This window comes from Equus przewalskii, chromosome 26, assembly GCF_037783145.1.
Source record: "Equus przewalskii isolate Varuska chromosome 26, EquPr2, whole genome shotgun sequence".
In the NCBI taxonomy this organism is placed as follows: Eukaryota; Metazoa; Chordata; class Mammalia; order Perissodactyla; family Equidae; genus Equus; species Equus przewalskii.
In genome coordinates, this window is record NC_091856.1 from 30,899,840 (window position 1) to 30,914,638 (window position 14,799).

Consider the following 14,799-nt stretch of genomic DNA (forward strand, 5'->3'; position numbering starts at 1 on the left):
TTAATGAGATGAGGCACGTAAGGCGCTTAGCATGGAGCTCGACACGTAAGAGTTCAGTGAATGGCGGATTTGTGGATATAGGTGCCCAGAGAGATAGGGATGGTGTCGATAAACCTCACGTTTTGTTGTGGCTGGGAGTGGGTACTACCCTTAAGACATTTAGCCTCTGGGTTCCTTTTGTGGGCAGGGGGAAAATGGAAGGCTCCCAGAAAGAGGAAAGACAGGACTCCAGCGGAGTTCGAGGAATATGATGCGCGTCAGTAGCCAATGGCCGGGGATTCAGGTGCAGAGGCGGCGGAGGGGACTTTAGGACCCTGCGCACCGGGAGCGCGCAGTGGCCGGGGCGCGAGCGGCGCGCGAGGCGAGGGGGAGGGCGCGGCTCTCTCGCCAGCTGGGGGCCACCTCGCGCCCAGCCGCATCTCGGGGGGCGGGGCCGAGCCCCCGGGCCGCAGCGCGATTGGCGGAGGCGCGCGGGTGACGCGGCCGGCGGGCGCGAGGCCCCGCCCCCCCGCGCGCGCCCGCCGGTCGGCAGCCTCGCTCTGGCTCGCGCCGCGCCCCCGCGCCGAGTCCGCGCGTCAGTCGGTCCCGAGCGCGGCTGCGGGGCGGCGGGCTGCTGGCGGCGGAGGACACCGGGTCCTGAAGCGGCGGTGTCCGCGGGCGTCGCGTGAGGAGGCTCGGAGCCCGGAGACTCTCGCAGCGCCATGGCCCCCATCGGCCTCAAAGCCGTGGTCGGAGAGAGTAAGTGGAGTCGGGGGCCTCCCCGCGGGCGGGGGCTGCGGCCGCCTGCGAGCAGCCGGGGCCGGACCTGCCCGCAGCGCTCCGGCCTCCGCGCCGGCTGCTCGCCCCGCCCGGCCGGGGGCTCTGGCTGGGAGGGTCCCGTTATCCCAGCGCCGCCCTCCGCCGAGGGAAGTCCCTCCTGGCCTCCTGCGGCCCGCGCCCGCTTCCCTGCTTCCCCGCTCCCCCCTTTCCCGCATTCCTCCCCTTCCCCCATCCCTCCCCTCTTCACCCCATCCTTACCCTTCATCTCACCCCATCCCTCTCCCCCCTGCCCTCCCCTGTTCACCCCATCCCTCCCTTTCATCCCCATCCCTTCCCTTCTTCCCCATCCCTCTCCCCCCGCCCCACCCTTGTTCACCCCATCCCTCCCCTTCATCCCCACTGCTCCCCCGTTCACCCCACCCCTCCATCCCTGTCCCTCCTCTGTTCACCCCACCCCTTCATCCCCACCCCTCCCCTTCATCTCCATCCCCCCCTGTTCACCCCACCCCTCCCCTTCATCCCTATTCCTCTCCATCCCTCTCTTCTCTCTTTACCTCCATCTCCCCTTCACCCCATCTCTCCCCTCTTCACCTCCATTTCTCTCCCCTTCACCCCATCCACGCTTCGCTCCATTCCCTCTTCCTCCCCCTTCACCCCATCCCTCCCCCCTTCACCTCGCCTTTACCCCCTGCAGCCCATCACCCTCCCCTGCTCCCATCACCCTCCCCTGCTCCCCCCTTCTTCTTCATTCCCATTACCTTCCTCTCCTTTCCCCTCGCCCCTTCCTCTCCTTCTTTATTCCCTAAGCTCCCAGATTCCACTCCTTTTTCTGTCTCGGGTCCCTCCCTCTTTCCCACCCTCCTTCGTGAATCGTGACGAGCGATTCCTGGCCTGCGCCCTCCTCCCCCTCCTCCTCCCCGCGGAGCCCGAGCGCCGTCCCCGGCTGCGGAGACCCCCCCCCGCCCCCCCGCGAGCCCGGCGGCTGTTTTCCGGAGCCTTGGCTCCGCGGGGCCGAGGCCGCCTCACTCCTCCTCCCGGTCCTGGGTCGTGGCTTCAAGGGCGGGGGCTTATCAGGATCTTGAGCCCTCTCAAATCACTGGGGAGACGAGGACCGCTTTCGCGTGCGGCGGGAGGGGTGGCCCTGCCCAGCGCCGCAGTCTGCAGTCGGGGGTGCAGGACGCAGCCCTTGCTTGGCCGAACGTTTCGGGCCGCTCAGACCGCTGTTGCAGGGAGGAAATGGTTGTTTATGGGTTTGAATGAGAGGCTCAGCGTAAATGGATTTTGAAAAATGGATGGTGGTGAGTGTCGGCTGCAGCGGAGTGAGGGCCGATGGTAATCTTAGGAAAACAGAGTCCCAGTGCTAAGATCGGTGATAGGTGTAGACATATAACACCTCTTCAATATTTTGGCTATATCTTTAACAAAAAGTGCGTGAGGATTGCTTTGGCTTTTGCTTCCTCTTTGGAATTAAGAGAAAATTAAAACTGGGCTTTTCTCTGTAGGAGATAAGAAAGGAAATACAATAAAAATGGTGGAAATTACATTTCCTTTCCAACCATTGTCTATCATAGCGCGTTCTCTCTTCTCTCTCTCCTTTTTTTTTTTTTTTTTTTTTTTGACTATCAAATGTTTTTGGCTCTGTAGTGTTCCTTTGGAGCATCATAACTGTCTTGTGGTACCCATTCTTTTCGTTGATATATAGGGAATATTCCCGCCTGTTGTACAAACTTATCCGACCTATTGCATCAGAAGAAAATTGTTATAAAAACTGAACCCCAAATGAGCGAGTTTTTAAAGTGCCCACTATAACACCTGCCTTCCCCAGGCAGGAAGGGCTCTAAATCACGTACCTTCTATTTTTTAAGACCAATCAAAGTGAGTTTAGGGCTTGGAGGACCCATAGCGATCCTCGGATGTCAACACCCTCATTTTACCCGTGGGAAAGAAATGGAGGCTCAGAGCAGTTAAATGACTTGCCAAAATCAGTGTTAATTAATTTTTAAAAACCTACTGTCCGTTTCCTTACAACATTACTAAAAAGGTAACTTCCTTTATTATTCTAGATATACTATTTCCTTCCAATACCCTTTTAAAAGAGGTGTGAAACATGGAATGTTATGTTACATATTAACATTCTTTCAAATGTTATATTCGAATAAGAGGTTTTTAAAACAAAATCCCTAAGTGTTATAGGAATCAAGTTTTAGCATCCTTTTGCCAGGACCCTTGTTCATGCAGGTAGTTCCTTAGTCCCCCCCCCCCCCCTTTTTTAGAAGCAAGCATAAAGGTAAACAAACTAAACATCAATATGCAATATGGCTACCATTTCTTTTCTGAAATAAAGCAAAGCCACTGTTTACCAAAATAAAACCAAAAATACATAAAATTGGTGAATGTGTGAACAGGTTTCTGTTCCTGTAACAATTGAGTTAGGTATAAATTTTGGGGAAAAAAATATTATTGTAATTTTTTTGTCAATGACAGGTTAATTCTGGCTTCTAATTTTGGATGGGGTTTCTAGCTTTGCCTTTTTCCCCTAAAAATAAAAGTAAAATAAAGATGATTGTCTATTAGTGTGTACCAGTTTAAATGTCACCTTCACAGCCTGGTCTTCCCAATCTAAATTAACACCCCATAGTCACTGTTTACTACATTTCTTCATTTTATTTTCTTCATAGTGCTTAAGGTGATCTGAGATGATACTGTTTAGTTTGTGTTTTTTGGTACTTATTGATTGTTTCATCCACTTGAATGTTGCTTCTAGGAGAACAGGGTCTTCATCTGACATGTTCACCACTATATCCCATACCAAGTGGCTTATAGTTGGGTCAATAAATATTTATTGAATGAATGCATGTTATTAAGTATACGATGGAGAGTAAGATAGATGTAGTTTTTGGCTTCTTGTCAGATCCTTCTGAGTTAAGTTTTAGAGTGGCGGTAGATACAGGCACAACAAAAGTAGAGGAGGGGGTCAACATCAGCTATTCATTCAACAAATCTTTGTTCAGAGCCTGCTAGGAACTATGGGGGAAAACAGGGACAACTAAAACATGGGACCACTCTCAAACTATTGTGACAGACACAGTCAATCCTGAGGTGCTTTCCCTGTTGCTCCTGTCACCTCTCTTACATACTTAGGGTTCGTCTTTGTGTAGGTCTTGCCCAACTAGGCTGCAGGTTCCTTCAGGGGAGAGTAGGACCTCATCTTATTCTTATGTCTATTCTTAGTGGGTGAATTAGTGCTTAGTACTCAGTAAAGTTTGAATGAATGACTTAAGCTTTATGTATAGTGACTCAGAGAATGCGCTCTGGAATTAGACTACCTGGGACAAAATTCTGATCCACCACTTATTAGCTGTGTGACTTTGACACATAATGGAACCTTTTTGTGTTTCAATTTCTTCCTCTATAAGATGCATAATAATAGCACCTCCCTTGTGGGGTTCTGTGAGTGTTAAATGAGGTAATGCAGCTATAACATTTAGCACAGTTCTTGGCATACGGTAAATTCAGTAAATATTGTCATTATGAGAAGATCTACAAAGAAATTTAGTCAAAGTGTTATGGGATTTTGAGGGCCGCCCCAGTGGCCTAGGGGTTAAGTTCAGTGTGCTCAGCTTAGGTGGCCCAGGTTCAGTTCCCCGGCCATGTACCTACACCACTGGTCAGTGGCCATGCTTTGGCGGCGGCCCACATGCAAAATAGAGGAGGATTTGCAATGGATGTTAGCTTAGGGTGAATCTTCCTCAGCAAAAAAAAACTTTAGGAGATTTTGAGAAGAGATAGACTACCTCTGTCCTGTGGGGCCAGGGTTTGAGGGGAGAAAGCAGAGTCTCAGATAAACTTCTTGAAAGAAGTGCAAATGAACTAGAAAATGGAAGAATCAACCCGAAGAACATGTGGACAATTTGTAATCTGACCCAACTTCTATTTCCAGTTCTACTCATTTCTTTACTTTTTTTGTTTATATTTTTTCCATAAAATGTAGGTTTTTTCTGCTATTTTGAAAAGGGATTGTAAGAGAAGGGAGAATTTCACTTTTTTGGTGGCGTCTTATATCTATTTTATATTAATAGGTGATGTTTCAATTATGTAAATCCATGTTATATCCAGAGCTTACTCCTGTTCAGTGAAGTTTTGTCAGTGTGTTACAAAGATGCAAGGATTACAAAATACACTGTTTTTCCTGTTTCCTAGCTATTAACAATTACTCCTCATGCTCGTTTATAAGAATCACATTCTTTTGGAAAAAAATGTAGTTTCAATTTGTACATTAAACTTATACCTTTTTCAGACAGGGTCGTGAGTCATAGGATGTGTCAGAAGTTGGGAAGACTCTGGATAGAAGCAGTCTTTGTTCATTATTGCAGTTTTTTTTTTATTAGAAACTTTAGCATACAAATAACCTAAGTATATTTTGAAATATATTAAATACATGTTGCAGTATTTCCATTCTTAAAATTCAGGTGTAATTTGCATACAGTAAAATTCACCCTTTTTAGTGAATTGTTCTTCAGATTTCACTCATTCCATACAGTCACGTAACCACCACCGTAATCAAAATACAGAACAGCGTCATCACCCATCAGATTCTTGTGCTGCCCCTTTGTGGTCAATTCCTCCTCCCACCCCCTGCTCCTGGCAACTACTGAATTGTTTTCTGGCCCTACAGTTTTGCCTTTTCCCGAACGTCATATCAGTGGAATCCTATAGTGTGTAGCTTTTTTAATATGATTTCTCTAACTTAGCCTAATGCTTTGAGAGTCCTCTATATTGCGCGTATCTGTCATTTGTCCCTTCCCATTGCTGACTGCTGTTCTGATGGATGGATGTCCTTACAGTTTATCCACTCACCAGCTGAAGGACGTTTGAGTTGTTTGCACTTTAGGGCAATTATGAATAAAGCTTCTATAAGCTCTCACACACAGGTTTTTGTGTGAACATATCACTTAGATATGCAGATACCTAGGAGTGGGATTAATGGGTCGTATGACAAGTGTATGTTTAACTTTATAAGAAGTTGTCAAATTGTTTTCCAAAGTGGCTATACCATTTTACATTCCTGCCAGCAATGCGTGAGAATTCTCATCCTTGTCAGCACTTAGTATTGTCAGTTTTTAAAATTTTAGGAATTCTGATAGATAGTAGTATGTCATAGTTTTAATTTACGTTTTCCTAATGTAATCCTTAATGGTATTAGGCATTTTTTCATGTATTTTTTGCCATCTGTCTATGTTCTTTGGTGACATGTCCAAATATTTTGCACATTTTTTATTGGGTGGTTTGTTTTCTTATTATTGAGTTTTGAGAGGTCTTTATATATTTTGAGTACAAGTCCTTTATCAAATATAGGGTTTCTGAATATTTTCTTACAGTTTGTGGCTTGTCTTTTCATTTTATTAAAAGTATTTTTCAAAGAGCAGAGGCTCTTAATTTTTATAAAGTCCAAGTTATCAATATTTTATGGATTATGCTTTTAGTTCCCTATATATGAAATCTTTGCCTAACCCAAGTTCAAAAAGATTTTCTATGTTATGTTTTTTCTGTGTTTTCTTCTATAAGTTTTGTAATTTTAGGTTTTACGTTTAGTCTCTGATCCATTTTGAGTTAATTTTTGTATGTAGTGTGAATTATGGTCCATTTGTTCATGTGTGAGTGTGTGAATGTCCAGTTGTTCCAGTACCATTTATTAAAAGACTGTTCTTTCTTTTCCATTGAATTGTCTGTTCTTTGTCAAAGATGAGTTAGCCATATATGGGTGGGTCTATTTCTAGATTCCCTGCTGTGTTTCACTGACCTATATGGGTGCTTCCGCCAACACCCACTCTGCCTCAATTCCTGTAGCTTTAAAGTAAGACTGGAAACCAGGTATTGTGAGTCCTCCAACTTTGTTGTTCTTTTTCAAAATTCTTTTGATTCTTTCGGTTCATTTGCTTTTCTATATAAATTTTAGAATCAGCTTGTCAATTTCTGTTTAAAAAATGCTTCTGGAATTTTTATTAGAATTGTGTTGAATCTATAGATCAGTTTGGGGAGATCTTGACATTTTAACAAATTTACTTCTAATATTTTAGTTTCTTTGCTGTATTGCAGTGTGAAAATCATGATTCTTAGCTTCACAAATAAGGGAACAACCCACTGATAAGGAGAATTGCACATAGTTTAGCAAGGTCACAGGATACAAGGTCAATATGCAAAAATCAATTGTATTTCTGTATACTAGCAATGAACAATTCGAAATTCAAATTTAAAGTAGTACCATTTACAGTAGAACAAAAACCCCACAAAATACTATAAACCCAATGGAATATGTTCTACATCTGTATGCTGAAAGTTGCAAAGCACTGATGAAAGAAATCAAAGATGGCTTAAATAATGGAGAGATATACTATGTTCATGGATTGAAAAAATTTGTTATGTTTATCTATTTATTTTTAAGACGTGTTTCCAATTCTCTTGGGTAGATGCCTAGGAATAGAATTGCTGGGTCATGTGGTAACTCTATATTTAATTTTTTGAGGAGCTGCCAAACTGATTCCAAAATGGCTGCACCATTTTACACTCTTACCAGAAGTGTATGAGGCTTCCAATTTTATAGCATCCTTCTCAACACTTGTTATTATCTGTCTTTTTTTGTTATAGCCATCCTAGTGGGTGTGACTTTAAATTAAATTTGCATAATTTAAAAAATATCTTCTGCATCGGTAGTTGAGATCTCTTTTCTCATTCTACCCTTTTTAAAATTATTTTTATGGAAGTACTTTCTAGATACATATCTTTTTTTTTTAAAGATTTTATTTTTCCTTTTTCTCCCCAAAGCCCCCTGGTACATAGTTGTATATTTTTAGTTGTGGGTCCCTCTGGTTGTGGCATGTGGGATGCCACCTTAGCATGGCTTAATGAGCGGTGCCATGTCCATGCCCAGGATCTGAACTGGTGAAACCCTGGGCCACTGGAGCGGAGCGCATGAACTTAACCACTCGGCCACGGGACCAGCCCCTATACTTATCTATTTTTAACTGTCTTTAAAAAAGATAGTTTCTTCTATGTTGTGTGTGTGTGTTCTTATTCTAATTTTTTGAATTAGTGCTTAATTTTTTTTCCTAGTACAAGTATCTAAGGATTGAGTTTTCATCTGAGTACAGCTTTGGTTGAATCTCATAGGTTTTCTCCCCACCCCCCTCCATAGTTTTTAATATGTAGTATTGCCATTTATTTCTAAATATAGTCTTCCTTTGTTTTGAACTAGATGTCACTCGTGATGGGGTGATAAATAGTTTGAATTGGGGCAGAATATCCAAGGAGGTGGTTTGGGACTCAGCTGTCATCCATGTGTTGCCCATCAGGTGTAAGAGAGCATACGTCTGCCACAGGATCCAAAGAGGGTTTTTCGAATGTGCACTGAAGGATTTCTCTCTGGCTTTTTTGGCACGCAGCACCTCTTAGATAAACAGGTGTTTGGCAGCTAATGAAGTATCTTTTCTTTAGTGGAGTAGTCAGGCCAAATTTTAGATTTACCACTGGCAACTCAGCAGCCATAAATTTTGAACCTGGTCCTGTGGCTTAGCTGTGAGAAGTGCTTGGAGAATCCCCAACTCTCTCTCATATTGGATTGCTTCCCTCAGTGGCTTCTTTGCAGGGCTGTTGCTAGAGCTAAAGTTAGGATGAAGTATCTGACTTCAGTTTGGTTTCAGCAAGTATGAGTTTTACTTACTTTTCCCCCCATGCTTTCTTTCTTTTTTTTTTTTTTTTAATCAGAAGCAGTGTTGGGTAGTGGAAAAAAGTTCTGAACTAGAAGTCAGAACATCCAGCTGACAGTCCCAGTTCTAACACTGGGTGGCCGGGACGTGTTATTTACCCTCTTTTCAAATTGGGAATTCTAATACCAGCATCACAGAATTCTTTTAAGGCTCCCGTTAAATAATATACCAAAAAAAGTGCTTGGAAAACAACAAAGAGTCACCCTAAGGGTTATTATATTTTACAGGTCTAATTACAGAAATTGGTTTATCTGCTCAAGGTTACTGAATAAGTCATTGGAAGAGTTAGGGAAATGAATTACTCATACTTTTGATAGACACCTGATCTAGGAATCACTAGGCAGCAGCCGGCTGTGGCCCACTCTGATGCCCTTGGGAAAAGTTTGCATTGGTTAAAACAGCAATTTGCTTCTGATCTACACTGATCTGATCTTAATATACGTCTCTGGGGCTTCAAAGCAAGAGTAACTACTGATGGCTCAAATTGCAAGTTCTCACTGGACAGATTTCCAGTATTTCTTTCTTTCTGTTTCTTGTGTGTCACTGATATTTCACTTTAAATGTTTACTAAATATTTGGCCTAGGAGCTGGCCTTGTGAAGTGAGTGAGATAGTAAATATCATACTAGGAAAGCGTATCTTACTCTTGGGAACAAAAATATTTAGAGAGAGATGAAGAAAAGTAGAGGGAAAAAAACAAATTAAAAAAAAAATCATTGGAGGGGGCCGGCCCTGTGGCCCAGTGCTTAAGTTTGCATGCTCTGCTTAGGCGGCCGAGGGTTCTGCCAGTTCAGATCCTGGGTGCAAACGTGGCACCGCTCATCAAGCCACGCTGAGGCAGCGTCCCACATGCCACAACTAAAAGGACCCTCAACTCAAAATACACAACTATGTACCAGGGGGCTCTGGGGAGAAAAAGGAAAAATAAAATCTTTAAAAAAAAAGTCACTGGAGCCTCACTGTGAAGATACAGACTTGAGTCAGAGTCTCCAGCAGTCACTCCTGCGGGATTCAGACAGGCCGTGGTAATACCTCAGGGTAAGTGCCCTGAGAGGGACAGTATGGTGTGGTGATATTGGAGCATGTAGGGGAGCCCCCAACAAGGCCTGGGGGATGAGGGAGACCTGGACGGTGAGGAGGAGTTAGCCAGGACAAGGCTGGCATTGTGGGGCCTGGGGGAGAGCAACTCAAGTAGCAGAATGTCCAGGCTTGGCAAGAAAATGAGAAAGGTTCACCTGGCTGGAGCTGGCAGCAAGAGAGTGTGCAGAGAGAAGTTGGAGAGGTGCTTGGGGCTTTCCTATCCTCGTGAAGGACTTTTATCTTTATTCCAGGAGCGGTGGGATGCCACCGAAGGTTTTCATTCACAGAGAGACATGGTTAGAATTTAGTCTAGAAAAATCTCTGGTTGCTGTGTGGAGAGTGGACATCAGGGAGTGCGGCTGAGGGCAGAAGGTTCAGTTAGGAAGCTACTGTGGTGGTTCAGGTGATGAGAATGGGGATCTGGCAGGGATGGAGAAGTAGCAGCAGGTGGAGAGGAGATCGGCTTGAAGGAGTCTTCGGAGGTAGAAGTGTCCGGTCATGGTGATGGATTGGGTGTGGAGGAGGAGGAGGAGGAGGAGGAGAAAGATTTGGGAAAGATGCCGAGTTTTCTGGCTTGGGCAGCCAATTGGAAGTTCATGGCGTTCACTAAGAATATGAAAGAAGGAGAAGAAAGGTTTGCCGAGAAGCATTTGCTTTTGCAGGCATTATCTTTTAGGTGCCTGTGGACTGCCTAAGGGGAGACAGCTAGTGGGCAGTGGGTAGACGTGCTGAAGGTCAGGGCTGGAGATTTTGGTTGGGGCGTCACCAGGCCATTGAAGATGTGGGTGTGGGTCAGATCATACAGGAGAGGGTGTAGGGTGAGACCAGGGCCTGGGTTCATGCCCGAGGGACACTGACGGGCTGGGCACAGCAAGAGTACCCGGTAGGTTGGAGAGTTAGAGACAAGAATGTGAATCTGGCAGAGCAGTGTCTGCAATTCTGTGACTTCCAGGGCCCACCCTAAGGCAGACCTGGAGAGAGCTGGAGCTGGCCACTGGGAGGCTTCACGTGGAAATGAGCGTCCACCCTCCGGATTGGGAGGCTCGGCGGTTGGAAGCTTTTCAGGAGTTTTCCCTCTGTGCTGTTTCCCCTGTGTCTTAAAGTCGGCCTTTGCCTGTGTGAACTTCATTGTTCAGGGTTGTTCCGAGGAGGAGAAGAGGAAATGGTAGTAGTCAGTCAAAATGCAAAGCTCTGAGGATTTGGGTTTTATGCTGTGTCGCGACGACATTGCACTGTAGAGTCTTGGCTCTGGGAAGGATCTTAGAAGCATCTAGTCCAGACTCTCACCCAGAGCAGGAAGTGAGATTGTACTAGGCTGTTCGATGAATAACAGCTGTTAGCAGATTTTTTTCCTTCTCTGTGGCTATTGGGGACAGACAGTATTATTTTCATGTTCCATGCCAGCGTAGATTCACAAGTATAAACTCCTAGGAGTGTTACAACAGTGAGGGCAGAAAGCCACTTATACCGTGCTTAGCTATGGCTCAGGACTTTCCAGTTGATTCTAATCCAGTCGCAGATGCTCCTCATGAACTTTCTTTAATGGCGTCCGAACGAAGCTGCTTCTGTTTGGCAGCTGAGGGGAAAGGCAGACCTGTTGGGTTAGATGGGTTTCACAGCCCCCACACTGGGAGTGACGGGCTGAAGCCAGCCCCATGGCTCCTCTGCTCTCAGAGTTTCTTTTCCCTTCTTCTTGAGCATCGGTACAGCTGCAAGGGGAAGGAGAGAGGCCTTTGCCTGGTCTCTGGACACATTGATACTGTTGGTGCCAATTGCTAGGGATTTGAGGAAAATAAAACGTTGGAACTGAGAAGAGTCTCCGTCCGCTCTGTGTTAATTTCACGCTGTAGGCCTTCAGCAGCAGACTACTGTAAGGCAGACCCCTGAAAAGGTACTCTGTCTAGGGGGCCGACCCTGTGGCCGAGTGGTTAAGTTTGTGCACTCCGCTTTGGCGGCCCAGGGTTTTGCAGGTTTGGATCCTGGGCATGGAGATGGCACTGCTCATCACTCCATGCCTAGGCAGTGTCCCACATAGCATAACTAGAAGGACCTACAACCAGAATGTACAACTATGTACTGAGGGGTTTTGAGGAGAAGAAGAAGGGGAAAAAAAAAGGATTGGCAAGAGATATTAGCTCAGGTGGCAATCTTTAAGGAAAAGAATTTGTCTACAGACCTCATCAGTTTTGGGTAAAAGTGTTTCCCTGGGATTTTAAGATGAGGCAATCACGTGGTCACTGAAAGTGTAGCCGTATGCTTTCCCTCGGATAATCTTAGGGTGGGTTGAACTTTACTTACTTTGAACTTTGCTGTTTTGGTTATGTGTCGGGATCCTTCTCTCTCTCTCCCCCGCCCCTCCTTCTTCTCTCTCCCTCTCCTACTTTCCTGTAAGGAACTTTGAATTCAAGTTGGAGTAATAAGCTTTTTTGGGCTTTGACTGAGACTGAATGCTCTGGTCAGTTTCTCATAGAGTGGTAATACTCATTCTTTCCCTGCCTCTAATCTCTTATTAAGAAAAATTTTCAACATACTGAAAAGTTGAAAAAATAGTATAATGATCACCTACCTACCTTCTACCTAGATTTAACAATTGTTAAATTAACTTGCTATCTTTGTTTTTATTCTCTCCATAAATACTTTTTACTAAAGAATTAGTGTAAGGGGTTAGACATTGCAGAAGAAAAGATTAGTGAACTTGAAGACACAGCAATAGAAATAATCCAAAGTGAAACAGAAAAAAAACGACAGGGAAAAAAACCCAAGAAAGCATCAGTGAGCTGTGGGACAACTTCAAGGAGCTTAATATATGTATATGATTGGAGACCCCAAAGGGGAGAAGAATGAGAGGAGTCAGAAAAAATATTTGAAGAAATATTGGCTGACGATTTTCCAAATTTGATGAAAACTGTGAATTCATAGATCCAAGAAGTTCAATGCACCCCAAGCATCAGTAACATTAAGAAATCTACACCAAGGCACCTTATAACCAAATTGCTTCAAAGCAGTGATGAAAAGAAAAGACACACTATGTACAAAACAGAGAGAAAGAAAGCAGCAGATTTGTCAGAAACAATGTAAGCTAGAAGGCAGTAGAGCAATTTCTTTAAAAGACTGAAAGATACAAAATATTAACCTGGAATTCTACATCCAGAGAATATTTCCTGCAGTAACAAAGCACGGTAAACACTTTCAGATGTTAAAAAGAAGGTTGAAAGAATTTATCACCAGCAGACCTGCACTACATGAAATGATACCACAGGGAAACCTGGCTCAACACAACGGAATGAAGAGCCGTGGAGATGGTAACTGTGTGGATAAATATAAAGCCACGTGGCTACAGACACGGTTGTCTTCCCTCCAGGGTGCCACCATTACCCTGGACTTCCATTCACTGTCCTCCTGGGGATTTTCCACCCTTCTTGTTTGGAATTGTCCTGTCGCCGGTATTTCATGTCGTCCTTTCATGTTGGTTTACACTCTCCTGTTTAGGTGGAGCTCGTCTCCCAGGAGCTTCTGGGAAAAGGGAGGTAATCTTATTGCCTCAGACCTTGCCTGTCTGAAAATAATCTCTTTTACTCTTACACTTGATTGACAGTTTGGAGGGGCATAGAATTCTACATTAGAAATTATTTTCCTTCAGAATTTTGAAGACTTTGCTCCACTGTTGTCTTGTTTCCAGTGTTGTCTTTGAGATGTTTGAAGCCATTTGATTCCTGATCCTTTGTATATGTCCCGTACCTTCCTCCCTGAAGCTTTCACTGTCCTCAGTATTCTGGACTTTCCTAGTGACTGGCCTTGGTGTTTGTCTGTTCTTATCCATTGTGCTAGACCAGGGTCAGGAAACTTTTTCTGTAAAGGGCCACATAGTAAACACTTTAGGTTTTGTACTGCATATGGTCTCTGCCACATCATCTTCTTTTTTTTCCCCTACTCCTTTAAAAGTTTTAAAAGCCATTCTTAGCTTAAGGTCTGTACAAAAACAGGCTGCAGGCTGAATTTGGCCCACAGCCACGGTTTGGTGACCCCTGTGCTGGACATTCAGTGACCCTTTCAGTCTGGCAACTTACACTACTTACTTCTGGAAACATTTCTTAAATGATTTCATTAGTGTTTTTCTCTCCTGATTTTCTCTTTATGGAATTTCTGCTTTGATGCTGAATCTCTCGGACTGGTCCTCTAGTTTTCTTATCTTTTCTCTCCAATTATTAATCTCTTTGCTTTTTTGCTGTGTTTTCTGGGAGTTGTCCTCAACTTTGCCTTCCAGTCCTTCTATTTGATTTTAAATTTCTGCTGTTCTTTAAACATTTCTCTATTCGTTTAAATGTTCTTTAAACATTTCCAATAGCTCTTTTTAATTTTCTTTTTTACAGCCCCCATTCTTATTTCATGGGTGTGGTATCTTCTGTGTCTCTCTCTTTTTACAAAGACATGTTTTAAATCTCTACATAGTCTGTGTCTTCCAGGTTTTGTTTGTTTTAGTCTGTTTCCCATGTAGGAGCCTTCCTTGGATGTGTAGCAAACTGGTGTCTGCTTGTGGTGAAGAATGAGAGACGACGTGCTGATTGGGAGCTCTGAGCTGGTGGGCTGTTCATTGTGGGAATCCCCAATGTCAGTATCTTTAGATTTTTCTTCTTGGGCTCAGATTCCCCAGAGAAGTCTCTGTCTGTCTCCTGCCTGCGAGATAAAGGTCTGGCTGCCCCAGTTCTGGGAGCTGAGTGGATGAAGAGGGCCAGGGGTATGGAGGGTAGTTCCCAACAATCTGTACATGTGGTCAGATAGTCCCTCTCTTTCGTTATTGGACTCATGTTCTGAACTGTACCTTGGGTCCCCCAGTCCAGGGACCCCCTACACTCTCTGAGAGGAAGCTTTCAGTGTTCTGCCATGTTGGGAAAAGGTCAGTCACCCGGTGATGGGAAGCGGTAGAAGGGACCTGGGATGTAACTGCTTCTCAGATACTTTTCTACCAACGTGCCCTCTCCTTGCTCCCATTCTTTTGAGTTCCCGAGGTACCTCGTGCTGCCGGTTCCTGAAACTGTTGAGGATTCTTCTGTGTACATCTGGTTGGTTTTCAGTATTCCCTACTGCTTCCACTTCAGATGGATTCCGCTTTCTTAGGCCTGCTAAGTCAGTTATCACACATCTGTTGTAGAAAATAGACCACAGACTCAGAATTTGAAAATAAGATTTTGTCATTTATA

At 44.4% G+C, this 14,799-nt stretch overlaps 1 protein-coding gene across 7 annotated transcripts in view; it reads left to right on the plus strand.

The window, feature by feature from the left end:
* Positions 1-455: 455 nt before the first annotated feature.
* The window catches only part of STXBP1 (syntaxin binding protein 1), a 65,060-nt gene continuing 50,716 nt past the window's right edge, over positions 456-14,799 (plus strand). For 2 of the 7 annotated variants that reach the window (XR_011533627.1, XM_070596597.1), the window contains exon 1: positions 482-738. Coding sequence is in view for 2 of the 7 variants with exons in the window: in XM_070596597.1 (XP_070452698.1) it covers positions 702-738 (37 nt within the window). In the remaining 5 variants the exon portion in view is untranslated. Of the gene's footprint in view, positions 739-14,799 lie in introns of all 7 variants that reach the window. The other 5 variants (XM_070596600.1, XM_070596602.1, XM_070596598.1 and 2 more) reach the window with 4 other exon arrangements.